This window comes from Cydia strobilella, chromosome 16, assembly GCF_947568885.1.
Source record: "Cydia strobilella chromosome 16, ilCydStro3.1, whole genome shotgun sequence".
In the NCBI taxonomy this organism is placed as follows: domain Eukaryota; kingdom Metazoa; phylum Arthropoda; class Insecta; order Lepidoptera; family Tortricidae; genus Cydia; species Cydia strobilella.
This window is the reverse complement of record NC_086056.1, coordinates 3,378,343-3,392,392: the sequence shown is the minus strand read 5'-3', so window position 1 is coordinate 3,392,392 and position 14,050 is coordinate 3,378,343. Positions and strand designations below refer to the sequence as shown.

At 39.9% G+C, this 14,050-nt stretch overlaps 1 protein-coding gene across 1 annotated transcript in view; it reads left to right on the top strand.

The window, feature by feature from the left end:
* LOC134748507 (fatty acid synthase-like) overlaps positions 1-14,050 on the top strand; it is a 72,383-nt gene that overhangs the window by 29,565 nt on the left and 28,768 nt on the right. Inside the window, exons 8-15 of the mRNA XM_063683301.1 lie at positions 20-223; positions 1,013-1,199; positions 5,639-5,801; positions 7,250-7,419; positions 10,822-10,973; positions 11,938-12,121; positions 12,751-12,899; positions 13,795-13,976. Coding sequence (XP_063539371.1) covers positions 20-223; positions 1,013-1,199; positions 5,639-5,801; positions 7,250-7,419; positions 10,822-10,973; positions 11,938-12,121; positions 12,751-12,899; positions 13,795-13,976 — 1,391 coding nt within the window. The remainder of the gene's footprint in view (positions 1-19; positions 224-1,012; positions 1,200-5,638; positions 5,802-7,249; positions 7,420-10,821; positions 10,974-11,937; positions 12,122-12,750; positions 12,900-13,794; positions 13,977-14,050) is intronic.

Here is a 14,050-nt window from a genome sequence, read left to right as displayed (position 1 = left end):
ATCAGATCCTTTATTCTAGGTGCTTCTGGGTTACCATACTGGTCAACTGGCTGGCAACCTGCATTGCGAGCAGCCAAGAGACGACGTGGCTGCCCTACGCGAGGGTCGCATTCAGATCCTGCGCGACCACAAGCCAACGGCGAGGTCGTACATAGCTGTCAACGGTCTGTCGGTCACCGGTATCAACTCCCATGTGCTTTTAAATGGTCATTACAAGCCGAAGGTATCTTTATTTTTCATACCGTCAGGGAAACCAAAAATAACTTTTTTACTTCACGGGTTTCGTTTTTACTCACTGACATTACATTATACACAGTGGCAAAGAAATGTGCATTCCCGTTGCCAGGGACGTTTTGGGATTTCGTGGTTGGGCCCTTAGTAAAAGTTGCTCAGTATAATCCCAAAACCTCCCTGGCAACGAGAATTCACTTATTTTTTTGCCACCATATATGTAAAGGACGGACCTTACGGGCACTAAGAATGGTGCCAGTACAGCGGTGTCACGTACACGAATTCACGCCAATCGTGCAGTCTAACGCCACAACGCGATTGGTTGATGAGTTAGTTAGACTGCTGAACTAGCATTCTTAGTGCCCGTAAGGCCCGTCCTTTATATATATGTCAATGATTTACTCAACGTCCATGTCTTAATTAAGTTGATACGCGCTAAATTTTATTAGATTGATTTCAGTGCATTGGTGTCATATGGATTAATGTCGATTTTAAAAAATCTAGCTGTATTTAATGCGCTGCTGGACGGCCACACCTCAAAATTATAGCAAAATAGGGTTTAGATTTATTTAAATCACGACCTTAATAAAAAAAAATGTTTTTTTTTACTGATGCACACTTAATTGTCAAAAGTTTTGACGCAAAATTTTGAGACACGATTTCTCGGATAGTTTTTTTAAATGTGGCCGTATTGCAGGCACCATACGAAGTACCTACCAGTCTACTACTCAGTGACTAACATAATTATTAAGTATAATAATCATATTATCCTTTTTTCAAGGACCTGACTAAATACGAGTGCAATATACCGCGCCTGGTTCTAATCTCAAGCCGAACGGACGCCGCTGTTACTAAAGTGATAGAAGCATTAAAATCAAAACCTATCGACGCTGAGGAATTAGCTTTGATTCAAAATATTCACTCTTCTAGAATAAATGGTCATCTAGGCAGAGGATTTACTATTTTGGGTAAGAGTACGTTTTCGTTTTATTGAGTAGATCATAAGAAGTTTAACAAGATTCTATTTGGCCCAAAAATATGCCGTTTGAATTGGTCTTGGTTTGAGTGTCGCTACAAGCAGCTTACCTAAGTATATATGGCAATAATAAGCGTACGTCATGTACGTGTATAGGGGCATTTCACGTAAAGCAGACAGCATAAAAATTGTCAGGTTCTGGATTTTGTTTATAGTTAGGTTAATTGGACCTATATGAGAACTAAAAAATTTGGCATTATTACTTTTTTTAATATATTGCTTCGTTAAAAATCTATAGGCAGTTAAAAAATTGGCCAAGCCCGCAGTCATAACTGCGGTAGCAAGTGTTCCGTGCGTAGGTAATACCTACGCACGGAACACTATCGTACGCATCGTTATGACGGATTACATTTTAGACATATCTCAAACACTATGAAATGCAGGGCTTTATTAGCTATAAAACTTACACAAATACAAATATTGATAATGTTGACATATATTCATTTTTTACTTTAAATTAAATAAATTAAATAATTATTTATTTCAGAAATTCAATTTCCATAATATATTAGTTACTTATTCTATTAACTCTTAACCTATGTTAAGAACAAATTAAACTAGTGGCTCTGTGAGCTGTAGACCTCGCGAGCATAAGATGGATGTGTAGGACTGTATAGATTAATTACCCAAAATGTTTGTTCCCCAATAGCTTTTCTTCCATTCGCGTTTTTCCCCATTCTGCTTTTTAACCAGGCGTTAATTTTTTCAGTAGTTAATTTTATCACACGCGTATGTCCCAGTCGCTTTTTTCCCCAAAGAGTAATATTTCCGAGAACAAGCCTTTCTTACCCTGAGCCGACGGAGCCCCGCTACGCGGGGCTCCTATTTCTGGGCGATTTGCCCTTCGGGCATCTGAAGCTACCTAACGAACCTATCCTACCTATCTATCGACGTAATGTGACTATCGTGAAAACATTAAAACTTTGGGGAAAAAAGCGACTGGGACATACGCGTGTGATTAAATTAACTACTAAAAAAATTAACGCCTGGTTAAAAAGCAGAATGGAGAAAAACGCGAATGGTACAAAAGATATTGGGGAACAAAAATTTTGGGTAGCTAATCTAAACAGTCTTGGGCTTTACATAACCTACAGTGAAAAAGTTGTAGGTAAGGGAAAAAGGCGCCGCAGGCGCCCTGTACGTAATCTTTACAGTGTAAAAGGCGCCGCAGGCGCCCTTTACGTAAGGCGCGCTTTTGATTGTCGGGCTTCGCACGACCCTACAGTATAAAGCCTGTGTGAAAGCGCGCTACGCGCGCTTGAATGTCGGACTTCGTCCCGCCCTACAGTGTGAAGCCTGTGTGAAAGAGCGCGCTTCGCACGCTTGAATTTCGGGTTATCCCGACCTTACAGTGTAAAGGGCGCCACAGGCGCCCTATATGTAATCTTTACAATATAAAAGGCGCCCCAGGAGCCATGTATAAAAAGCGCGCTTCACGCGCATGAATACCAGGCTTTACCCGACCCTATATTGTAAAGCCTGTAGGTAAGAGCGCATTTGAGCTTTTTATTCCTTAATTTTCGCACACGGTGGCCTCAAACAAAGCAGTCGTGATATTCCTGTAAAAATGCCACATTTTAAATCTTTTCCAGCTTTTTATAATACCGCGTATTTTATTTTTATAATATTTCAAAAAGATCTATCAAATGAACTCAATTGTATCGAAATCGGTTAACGGACTGATGAGTAATTATTAAATAAACACTGCAAATAGGGGTCATTTTAGCTCCGAATGCGTCGTTTCTAGCGGAGAATCAGCGCCATATATGTCAGCAGCACATGGAGTTCCGAGTAATGGCTACTTTCGATGATACACTGATATCAAAACCATTCATAATATTCCGCCACCGCGCCATAACACTTTTTCGTTAATATGGGTTTTCGATCCGAGCCCCTCTACGGGTTTTTAAAGACGTGCACCTTACGTTTCACGTCAAAAAAAGTTTGTCAAAAATGACCTTTTTCTCGCATCCTGTAGGTACCTATGTTTTTTTCCAAAATCTGTAAACCCCAAAATGCTTTATTTTGAAATTGAGGGAAGGTTTTCTAAGACCATTTTCGCGTAGCAGCACGGGATCTGGTAGCTGCCCTCACTGACCCAAACCAACCTGTATACCTGGCTGATTTTTGAATTTCTAAAAGTATTGAAATGAAAACTCTAAAAACCGCACAAGTGCGGGTCGAACTAACCTACCGAGGGTTCCGTACGACAGAAATACATCATTTGTGAAAATTTCGGTTTATTAGATACAGCCTGGTGACAGACAGACGGACAGAGGAGTCTTAGTAATAGGGTCTCGTTTTTACTCTTGGGTACGGAACCCTAAAAATCGGCCCGTTTCGACCTGACGATGTCACCACCTGTCGATCAAATTAGGTACTACTTAGTTAACATAGGTCACCTGTGTTAAAGTGACATCTTTGTTAGTTATTATTAAACAACTTGTTTGACATGTATAGTGGAAAGGTCACTTACACAAACAAGCGTTGAGTAATATTTTCTCAATTTTTTATTGAATTATTCAATAATATTATTGAATAATTGGCTCCATACACCCGCTCAGATAAACGAATCTATACTACATAAACCTCAAAGTTTATGGTGCAAGAAATCTACGTATTTTAAAAGAAAAACTGTAATTAAAATTGTATGAAATTCGGAAAAAGGAGAGGACCACTTAAAGCTAATTAAATGTATGCCTCCGCCGTTCAAAACACTTTAGAAAATTAAAATAACAAAAATAAAACATATTTTTTAGGGCTAGTTAAATAAAAGCTTGTAAAAATGAAACGAATACGCTAAGCCCGCGCTTGATCAATTACTATCAAAATAGAAAAATAAAAAACAATACGAAATTTTACTTTAAGCGTAAAACACAAAATACAAAAAGTTATGTAGCAGCATACAATTACTGGGGATCGAACCAGGGACCACCCGGTGCAAACGAAAAAAGCGAATGTTTGCAAAACACGCCATGATAGTGCAGTGCTTACCTAAGCTGACGAAATTCAGCTACTCATTCTCGAGTAAAAACTAAATATCTAAATACCGCCAAAGCCAGCGATACAAACTTCCTGCATTTTTCGACATTTAATCTGTAAACATATCTTAAAAAGAAAATACTGTTATGATATCGATACGACTATTTGTTTAGGCGCGAGCTATCACGACTCCGCCATTTTGAAAAATGTCCAAAAACCGGATCGACAAAAAAATTATTTTAGTCATAGAATTTGGTCACAAAATTTCACGAGAATCGGTTTAAAATTGCGACCTGTAGAGGAGAACATCCGGACATACAAAAGCAAAATGCGCGAGTCAAACCGTAGACCTTCGCTACGCTTCGGTCAATTATTTTCTATGAAAATATTTTAATTTGTGGTTTTTCAAGTATAAACTACTATTTAAACTATAAACTGAAATAAATGTCATATACGAAGGAAAAAATGACCAAAGCCTCCAGTGTCTAGAGCTGGAATCGAACCAGCGTACCCCGTTTACCGGACAGGTGCCTGAACCGCTCGGCTATCCGGTCACGGTGGCATGGGTCGAAATTTCCAAGTATATATAGGTAACAATTCCCGAAGGCTTGTGGCGCCCCCTGGCCATCTCTAAGGTAGAACAGTATGGTTCGACCTTCTAACTGAATCAACTCGGGTGATTACGGGCTAGCGAAGAGAGATGGCGCTGCCATTAATACTTTAAGAACAAATTAAATTATTTTCTATGAAAATATTTTAATTTGTGGTTTTTCAAGTAGACACACTACTATTTAAACTATAAACTGCCCGGATAGCCGGAAGGCCCGTGCCTCCGAGCACCAGTGATCTCTACCGCGAGTGGAACAAACAAATAACTACCCAAGCACGCATACCCGTTTTCTAAGAGCGGCTATCTCATCAGCTGCCCCTGCCAAACCTAACTAATAATTATTATAGATAATTATATCATTGCTGAAAGGTATTTCGAACAGGTTTTAAGACAAAAGTGGATGACTGCTTCGAAATCGAATAAATCTAACGGAGGAGCATCGCTGTAGAAAGTTTTAATTTATGACCCATTTTGTACCTTGTCACAGTGACAATAGTATGAGGTATCTAGAATAGATAAAGAGGATAGGGGACGATCGATTCGCCACACAAACGTAGTCCTCATTTTCCTTCCTAGATATTGATATTATAGAAAATATTTTTACACAATTTGATATATTTTAATCATAGATTATATATAAACGGTCGGGCCGTTTGTTTTTTTTCGAATTTCAGTTTATTATAAGAATTAGGGGCTTTTCAAAAATTGTATCAATCCATAAGGGTTCCGTTTTTTGCCATTTGGCTACGGAACCCTAAAAACGTGTTTATTGTTAACAGATACAGATAAAGAATCGAAGACCACAAGTCTGTGTGAGAAGGCGACGTATTTCGACAGCGGCGACCGGCCTCTTTGGTTCGTGTACAGCGGTATGGGCTCGCAGTGGGCGGGCATGGGCGCACAACTTATGCGCATTCCCATCTTCGCGGCTGCTATTGAAAAGTACATCTTCAATTGTTTGCCTTCCTTGCTACATATTATAATTATTTTTATGCGGGGAGGTCGATTCTACTTTAAAATTTGTTATGATTTCGGGCTGGTTTTGATACGATCTTGAGGATTGGCGCGCATCGCACGCACGACTTTCACTTTATATCGCAGGCACCAATCAGGATGAACGATCTTCAAGTTCGTATCAAAATAAGATCAAATTCATAACAAATTATTAAATAAGAATCAGGCTTCTAAGGTTTTTAATCCTAGACCAATTACCGAAACGATGCAATATAGTCAGTGTCTTAACGAAGAATGAAATGAATAAAAATACATTAGTTATTCTTAGGCCCCCGTGCACCATTTACTAACCCGCGGTTAACCGGTTAAACCTGGAGTTAATCGTAACTCCAGGTTTAATTAAAGGCCTTAGATATTGTACAGGAATTGCTAAACCAATACGAATTTTAGAGGTGCAGTAAGCAGATCAAATTTCAAAGCGATTCGAGTTTCAATTACAATGTAGGAGTACCTACAATGTACATTGCACGAAGAACCGATGGCCCGGAAAGAAAAGGCGCAGCGTGGGTAGACAAGGTGGACTGATGACCTGGTAAAGGTCGTGGGAGTCCGCTGGATGCGGGTGGCGCAAGGCCGGTCATTGTGGCACTCTTTGGGGAGGCCTATGTCCAGCAGTGGACGTCCTCTGGCTGATATGATGATGATGACCTAATGTAGTACAGTAAATTTTGCGGAAGTATCCACAATCATTTAAAACCTTCGCGCTTAGAACACATATTAAATCATATTTATAATCAGGTCTATCGCGAATTTATTTTGTTACCTTTATTTACCGACGTTTCGACACAGGTTTCACTGGTCGTGGTCGGCTAACTGACGTCCCAGCAAAATGTCAAAACAGAGATATTGTGTGACACAACACATTTTCAACCACCCACTACACATAAATGTTAATTATTGTCAATAGTCCGACGCAACACTCACAACATCCACGCACACATCCGAAGATATATTCCTTGGCTTTAACTTCTGAATCACTGGTCCCCAAGTTGCCGATAAGTTAAATCCAACTTCCCTATTAAAAATTTTGGGGTGTTTCTTGATTTCAATCGCCTTTCGCACAACTCGAGGATAATAATGACGTTCTGGAGACAACTTTTGGTTTATGAAGCTAAATTCAGTGATTTGCGCCGGATGTAAGAAGATGTTCGGCGATCGCGGATTTGTGTACTTGGCGATTTTTAACTGCCGCTTGTGCTCTTTCGCCCTCTCTTGCACGCTCCGTTTGGTTTGACCAATGTACACACTACCACAACTCACGCCGCAATTAACGTCAGTAAATAAAGGTAATGAAATAAATTCGCGATAGACTCGATTATAAAAGTTATTTAATATCCACAATTAATTTAAATGTTCTTATTTGCTTTTTATTACAGATGTCGGCGAGTATTAGAACCTAAAGATATCGATATTCTCCATATTATAACTTCGGATGACAAAACTATCTTCGATAATATTTTACATTCCTTCGTGGGGATTGCTGCTGTGCAAATTGGATTGACGGATATACTCCTTGAATTAGGTTTAGTACCAGCCAAGATTATAGGTAAGAAATGACCCACCAAAAACATTTTCATGTAAAATATTGCCAAGACGAAACCATAAGGTTCGCACTGTCAAAAAATTATCAGATCTCTTGTAGAGCCAGGCTTCTAACTCTACAAGCCCTAACTTCACAAACTACATCTTAGTCAAAATATGTGGCTTGGCCGTTTCGCTACCGTCACATGGACGTAAGGTGAAAAAATGATTCACTATTCATGATTTTTTATTATACAATATTTCTTGTAGTAACCACCCTTTGAATTTTTCTGTTGTTTGTGTACTAAGACTATCTTACATACCAAATTTCAGCTTCCTAGAATTTCAGGAAGTACCCTAAAGGTTTTGATGATCATCAGTGAGTGAGTGAGTGAGTGAGTGACGAAATCGGGGTTTTTCAGATATGAATAAAATCTAAAGTATAAGAGCTATGTAATTGAAAACTGTTATGCTTAAAAAGTCCACTAATGACATCATATCCCGAGAATTTTGTTTATCTGGTGTAATCCAAACCCAAGTTATGAGGGTTCAATAAAACGACGAAGCGCTTCGAGAAAAGGTAGGTAGTGCCCTCGTCTTGTCGGGGGCACGGCAGTAGACCACACCACCAACGTTACCATCATCACACCATTTTGTATGTAAATAATAATAAAAACCTATTATGTGAACGACTTTGGGAACAAATCAAATAAAATACTTACTTACTTACTGCTGTGGCGCGACGACCCGAAGTGGATCTTGGCCTCCGACACCAAAGACAGCCATGTTACTCTGTCCAAAGCCGTTTCTGTCCAGTCGACGGCGCCGAGTTCGCTGAGGCAAATAAAATTATTTTATTAAATATTTTGATTGATATCTTTTCGTCCAAATTGCCGCAGTGTCTTAAGTCAAAAGTCTTTGACCAGTGTGTGTTGCCAGTGATGACATACGGATCTGAGACGTGGGCGCTAACGATGGGCCTCATAAGAAGGCTCAAGGTCACGCAAAGGGCAATGGAGAGAGCTATGCTCGGGGTTTCTCTGCGTGATAGAGTCAGAAATGATGATATCCGCAGTAGAACTAGGGTCACCGACATAGCTCGCAAAATTGCAAACCTTAAGTGGCAGTGGGCGGGGCACATTGCTCGCAGAACTGATGGCCGGTGGGGCCGGAAGGTTCTAGAGTGGCGTCCGCGTACCGGAAGACGAACTGCCGGTAGGCCTCCAACGAGATGGAGCGACGACCTGGTGAAGGTCGCGGGAATTCGGTGGTTGCGAGCGGCACAGGATCGGTCGGAGTGGCGAGCCTTGGGGGAGGCCTATGTTTAGCAGTGGACGTCTATCGGCTGACATGATGATGATGATGATTTTGATTGTGTTTTTTCATAGATGAATATATATTATAGAATATACATAAATGGCAGCACCAGTCTCTCTCGGTATATCTTAATTCCGTAAGGAATTCGTATAGGAGGTGCAAAAGCGCGCACTGCTTGCCCTTAGAGTTGGTCAAAGACGCCTAGTCTTACTAAGATGGCATATAGTCGAGAAATTGGGACGAGTACCGCCGTGGCGAGGTAGCCTAGGGGTTCATGGCGTTAGCCGCGATAGCTAAAGACTCCGGTTCGAATCCGGCCTTCACGACTGGAGGTCTTCGTCACTTTTTCTTCAATACATGACATCTATAACAGTTTATAACCTATATTATTTACGTGTACTATCTTCATTTGTCACTTGTCTTAATGAAACATTTTTAATGCTTTGAAATCTAACTAGATGAGGACGAATCAAACTTAATTATCTTGTTCAACCAGAAATGTCACATCATATCCATAGGTCACCGTTTCATAACTCAATTATAAATAATAATATCGAATTGCCCTCTAAGTAGTAATATTATAAACCTGCCAAACATTTTGCAACTTTTCAGTATCACTTGTACACTCAAAAGTCGTTACATCTTTAGGTTAACGATTTCTTCGACTCGTAGCATTTATATTATGGCTAGATTTTCGTTAGTTATTTATTATTTGAAATATCAGTAGCCATTGAGTATCACAGTGCATTTTTCTTAACATCATGGTGACCCTTTTTCTATCAAATCTTGGTCTTATGCATCTTTCTTCTTATTTCACTCTTGGTTATCCCGTGTCTCACTCCCTTATTCATAAAACTTACTTACTTACTTACTTAAACTTAGCAAACTTTTAAAATTTAGTCCCTTTCTAACTAAAACGAATGTCGAAATGACAGATACGGACAAACGATTATCAAGGGCTTGTTTGACTCAAACGTTTATGAATAACGCCATTACTCCGACGTTGTCCACCCAGTCCAATGTCATTGTTAGGGTTCCGTACCCAAAGCATAAAAACGGGACCCTATTACTAAGACTCCACTGTCCGTCTGTCCGTCTGTCCGTCTGTCCGTCTGTCTGTCTGTCTGTCTGTCTGTCCGTCTGTCCGTCTGTCCGTCTGTCCGTCTGTCTGTCACCAGACTGTTTCTCATGAACCGTGATAGCTAGACAGTTGAAATTTGCAAGACATTGGCAAGACGTGGATCGAAATGAAGCGCGAAGCTCAAGACCGAACGGGATGGCGGAGCACTGTGGATGCCCTCTGCCCCATCTAGGGGATATAGGACCATAAGTCAAAAGTCAAGTAAGTCAGTGATAGCTAGACAGTTGAAATTTTTACAGATGATGTATTTCTGTTGCCGCTATAACAACAAATACTAAAAAGTACGGAACCCTCAGTGGGCGAGTCCGACTCGCACTTGGCCGGTTTTTCGTCATCCTCTAAGTCGTTCTCTCACTACTAAGGATCATAACTCCGCTTTACAATTCTTCTCATAGCAGCTCTCCACTTCTCGCTATCGGTTGCTTTGTGGAAAGCGTTGCTCAGTATACCCAATACTCAATACCCAACGACGTAGAGGTGTTATACATAAACGCGCTACAGCCTATATATATATATATTTAGCTATTAATGATGTATCATTTTGACGTATGTATATATAATCGAACTTAAACTATCGTGAGACATATTTCAAAATATTTAGATCAGTACGGTTTTTACTCACTATTATTTTTAGTCGCTTTTGGCGACATGTTTCGTATTCTTTGGGTTTGGGCTTTCGGGTTTACCAGACCTTCACTTGACGACTCCATCTGCGGACTGCCCCGCGCCCCCCGCCCCCGCCCGCGACGAGGTGACGTACGACCGCCGCGGACACTCGTGGCTGAGGAAGGATTCCCAAAGAATCCGAAACATGTCGCCAAAAGCGACTAAAAATAATAGTGAGTAAAAACAGTACTGATCTAAATATTATGTATATATATGTAAGAAAGGGATAAAACATTTATAAATTAACAAATAGTGGCTTGTAGAGTTTTATGTATGAGGGGGTAAGAGTATTACCACTCTCAGGGCATAGCGTCGGCGAGCTTGGCTGCGCGTACGCTGACGGCTGTTTGACGGCCGAAGAGATGATTTTGGCAGCCTACAGCCGCGGCCTCGTGTCTGTGCAGACCCCCTTTATACGCGGCTCCATGGCAGCTGTCGGCATGGGGTTTGAAGAGGTTTGTATCATAAAATATAAAGGAATTGAACATTGGGTGAAGACGATAGAACACAACGGAACAATTATTCGAAAACGCGGGGACGGCTTATTACATTTAGTTCTTTTACATTCGTCATAATTATTTTAAGTGTTATTATAAATCGAAGCGAACAAAAACATCGTGAGGAAACCGGAATAATCCTATTAAGGCCTTATTTCCCCTCTGGGTTGGAAGGTCAGATTGCAGTCGCTTTCGTAAAAACTAGTGCCTAATTCAATTCTTGGGATTAGTCGTCAGGCGGACCCCAAGTTCCCATGAGCCTTGGCAAAATGCCGGAATAACGCGAGGAAGATGATGATATAAATATAGAGGCCGATTCTGATATATCAATTTACGCTAATTGCACTCTCACACTTATAGGCGACTCAATATCGTATCAAAACAAGATGAAAAACTTAACATATGGTTAAATCAGAATTGGCCTCGAAGTTATTGCTTATTAAGATAAGATATGATACAAATATTGTTTTTTTTTTTAAATTTTACACGTCAATGAGGGCTAACGCGTATGAATTCGCCGCTAGGGGCGCTAGTGTAGATGGTGGTCTTTTCCATAGTTCGAAATGTCATTTGTCACTTCAATGACTGACAGCTGTTCTTTAATCTATTGGACCACCATCAACAGAGGCGCCAACTGGTGAGCAAAAAAACGATAGCCCTCATTCAATCATACTATTATAATATGCAATGTCAACAACCATATTCTTATAATAAATTTATATTACATTACAATGTTCAATTTGTGTTCGTAAGTAAGTTCTATTGATTACAATTCTAATTATCATTATAAAAATTTTTCTATTTATTTATTTAAATTCTCAGGTTACTCTCAGTTAATTCTCAATTACTTTAATTAAGACACTTTCGTTAGCAGACGTTCTGAACATTGCTGACAAAATCATATAATGAAAATGTTAAACAGGTGTCAAAGATGTGCCCGCCGGAAATCGAGGTGGCCTGTCACAATTCAACCGGGTCCAGTACCGTCTCCGGCCCAGCTGACGTTATGACGCAGTTTGTTGCTGACTTGACAGCAAAAAGTATCTTCGCGAAGGAGGTCGCCTGCTCCAACATCGCCTATCATTCACGATACATTGCCGAAGCAGGTGACTAGCGAAATACTTTAAAGCAGATTCACCGATCGTTATTCAAAATCGATGTTACTGGCCGGAATATTGACATTTGCGGCAGCATTGCAGTCAGCAGTAATCTCGCACCTCAATACTGCTGCAGTAATGCTGGTGTAGTCTAAATCCAAACGGTACCTTTAGCTAAGTGACAATCGGCCATGGCTCCATATATACCAGGTGAATTATTGTGATATCTCTCAACTTTGCTTGATATGTCTTTAATAGCTGTCATATAAAATTTGTTGCTGGGAAGATCGTCATAGGGCAAGAACTCTCTTGTACGTCGCTGAGCCACGGTCAAAAAGGAAGAGCTTCGCTCCTTCTGCTTTACCGACCTTCTGTAAGTGGAGTATGTGTAACAAACTCAAGAGTTAAATCGACAAAAGCGCTTGTAAACGGTCTTCTCCACATTGATTGTTTTTTTTGTGTTTGTGTACGTCTTAATTTAATTTAATCATATATTATTTTGTAATTAGTTTTAAATGTTTTAACCTTATATGGAAATATTTTCTGGATTAAATAAATTCATTCATTCATTCATTGACCTCACTGACATCAATTATATTTCTAAGATTTACCTAATTCGATACTTAAAAAAATTTCAGGACCTGGACTCCTTAAATGCTTGAAGGAGGTTATTAAAACACCGAAACTCCGAAGCGAGCGTTGGGTATCAACATCGGTACCACAGGATAGGTGGGAAGAAGAACTAGCCAAGTTTTCTTCGGCTGAGTATCACACTAACAATTTGCTGGTAAATACCTACTTTAACAATAGAATATCTGGGAAACCGAGCTTTGCTCGGAAAACATATCAAAAAGCGCGTTTTCCCAGAGATAAGACCTTGCTAGATCGATTTTTCAGAGCAAATTTCATTGAAATCGTTAGGACTGTTTCCGAAATCCCCGAAATGTATAAATATACATGTATATATACAAAAATTGCTGGTTTAAAGGTATAAGATTAAGTAAACTATTAAACAAGTTGATTTATTTATTTATTTATTTTTTCTTATTTAACTGTGTTCACTAGCTGACATGATATTTCATGTCTTTTTTTTCTTCTTGTCTATTGTTGCCTTCCGTGATTTTTCTCACTTGATGGTCTCATCGGAAGATCAGCGCTGGAAGCCACCAGCAATATTCTGAGATGAGGCCATTTCGTGGCACTTTAATCTTTTTCTATGTTTTATTGGTATACTATGTAATGTTTGTTTGTGCTTACGGATAAAATTTTATTCTATTCTATTCTATTCTAAACTGAAATTACGAAGAACGAGAAAATTTCATGGAGCGAATTGTAAGAGACCTGGAGTTGTATTCTAATTTTAGTAACAACATAATAGCAGTGGTAACTTTTCTACAAAAACAGAGGTCTGTGACTGTTCTATCATTTTTGGATAGTTTAATCTAGTCTAGTTATTTGTTAGGTATACGCCATGATCTTGGTATTAAAACTTTCATGGTACCTACCTACAACTTGTGGGATGGTTACCATTACATTAACTGACAGCTAGAGTAGGCGCTTTTTGCTATGAAGCGGAAAAACTATAAAAACAGTAGCTGATAGTGGCTACAAGCGTAGAGCTCGCGCTGACAGCGAATGCGTTAAGCGGTTACTCTTTCATACTAATAATTTCGATGTCGTAGAGCCCAGTACTCTTCGAGGAGACGTCCCGACTAATCCCAAAGAACGCGGTGCTGGTGGAGGTGGCCCCGCATGGTCTGCTGCAAGCGATCCTTAAGCGGGCGATGCCGTCGTGTGCAAACGTACCACTTACCCAACGAGGGCACGCAGACAATGCACGTTTCTTACTGGAAGCCATTGGACAGTGAGTTGACAGCAATCGCTTTCATTTATATCTGTTTAAAGCTGCTGTCGTGCGGTTACGCGACAAGGTATACA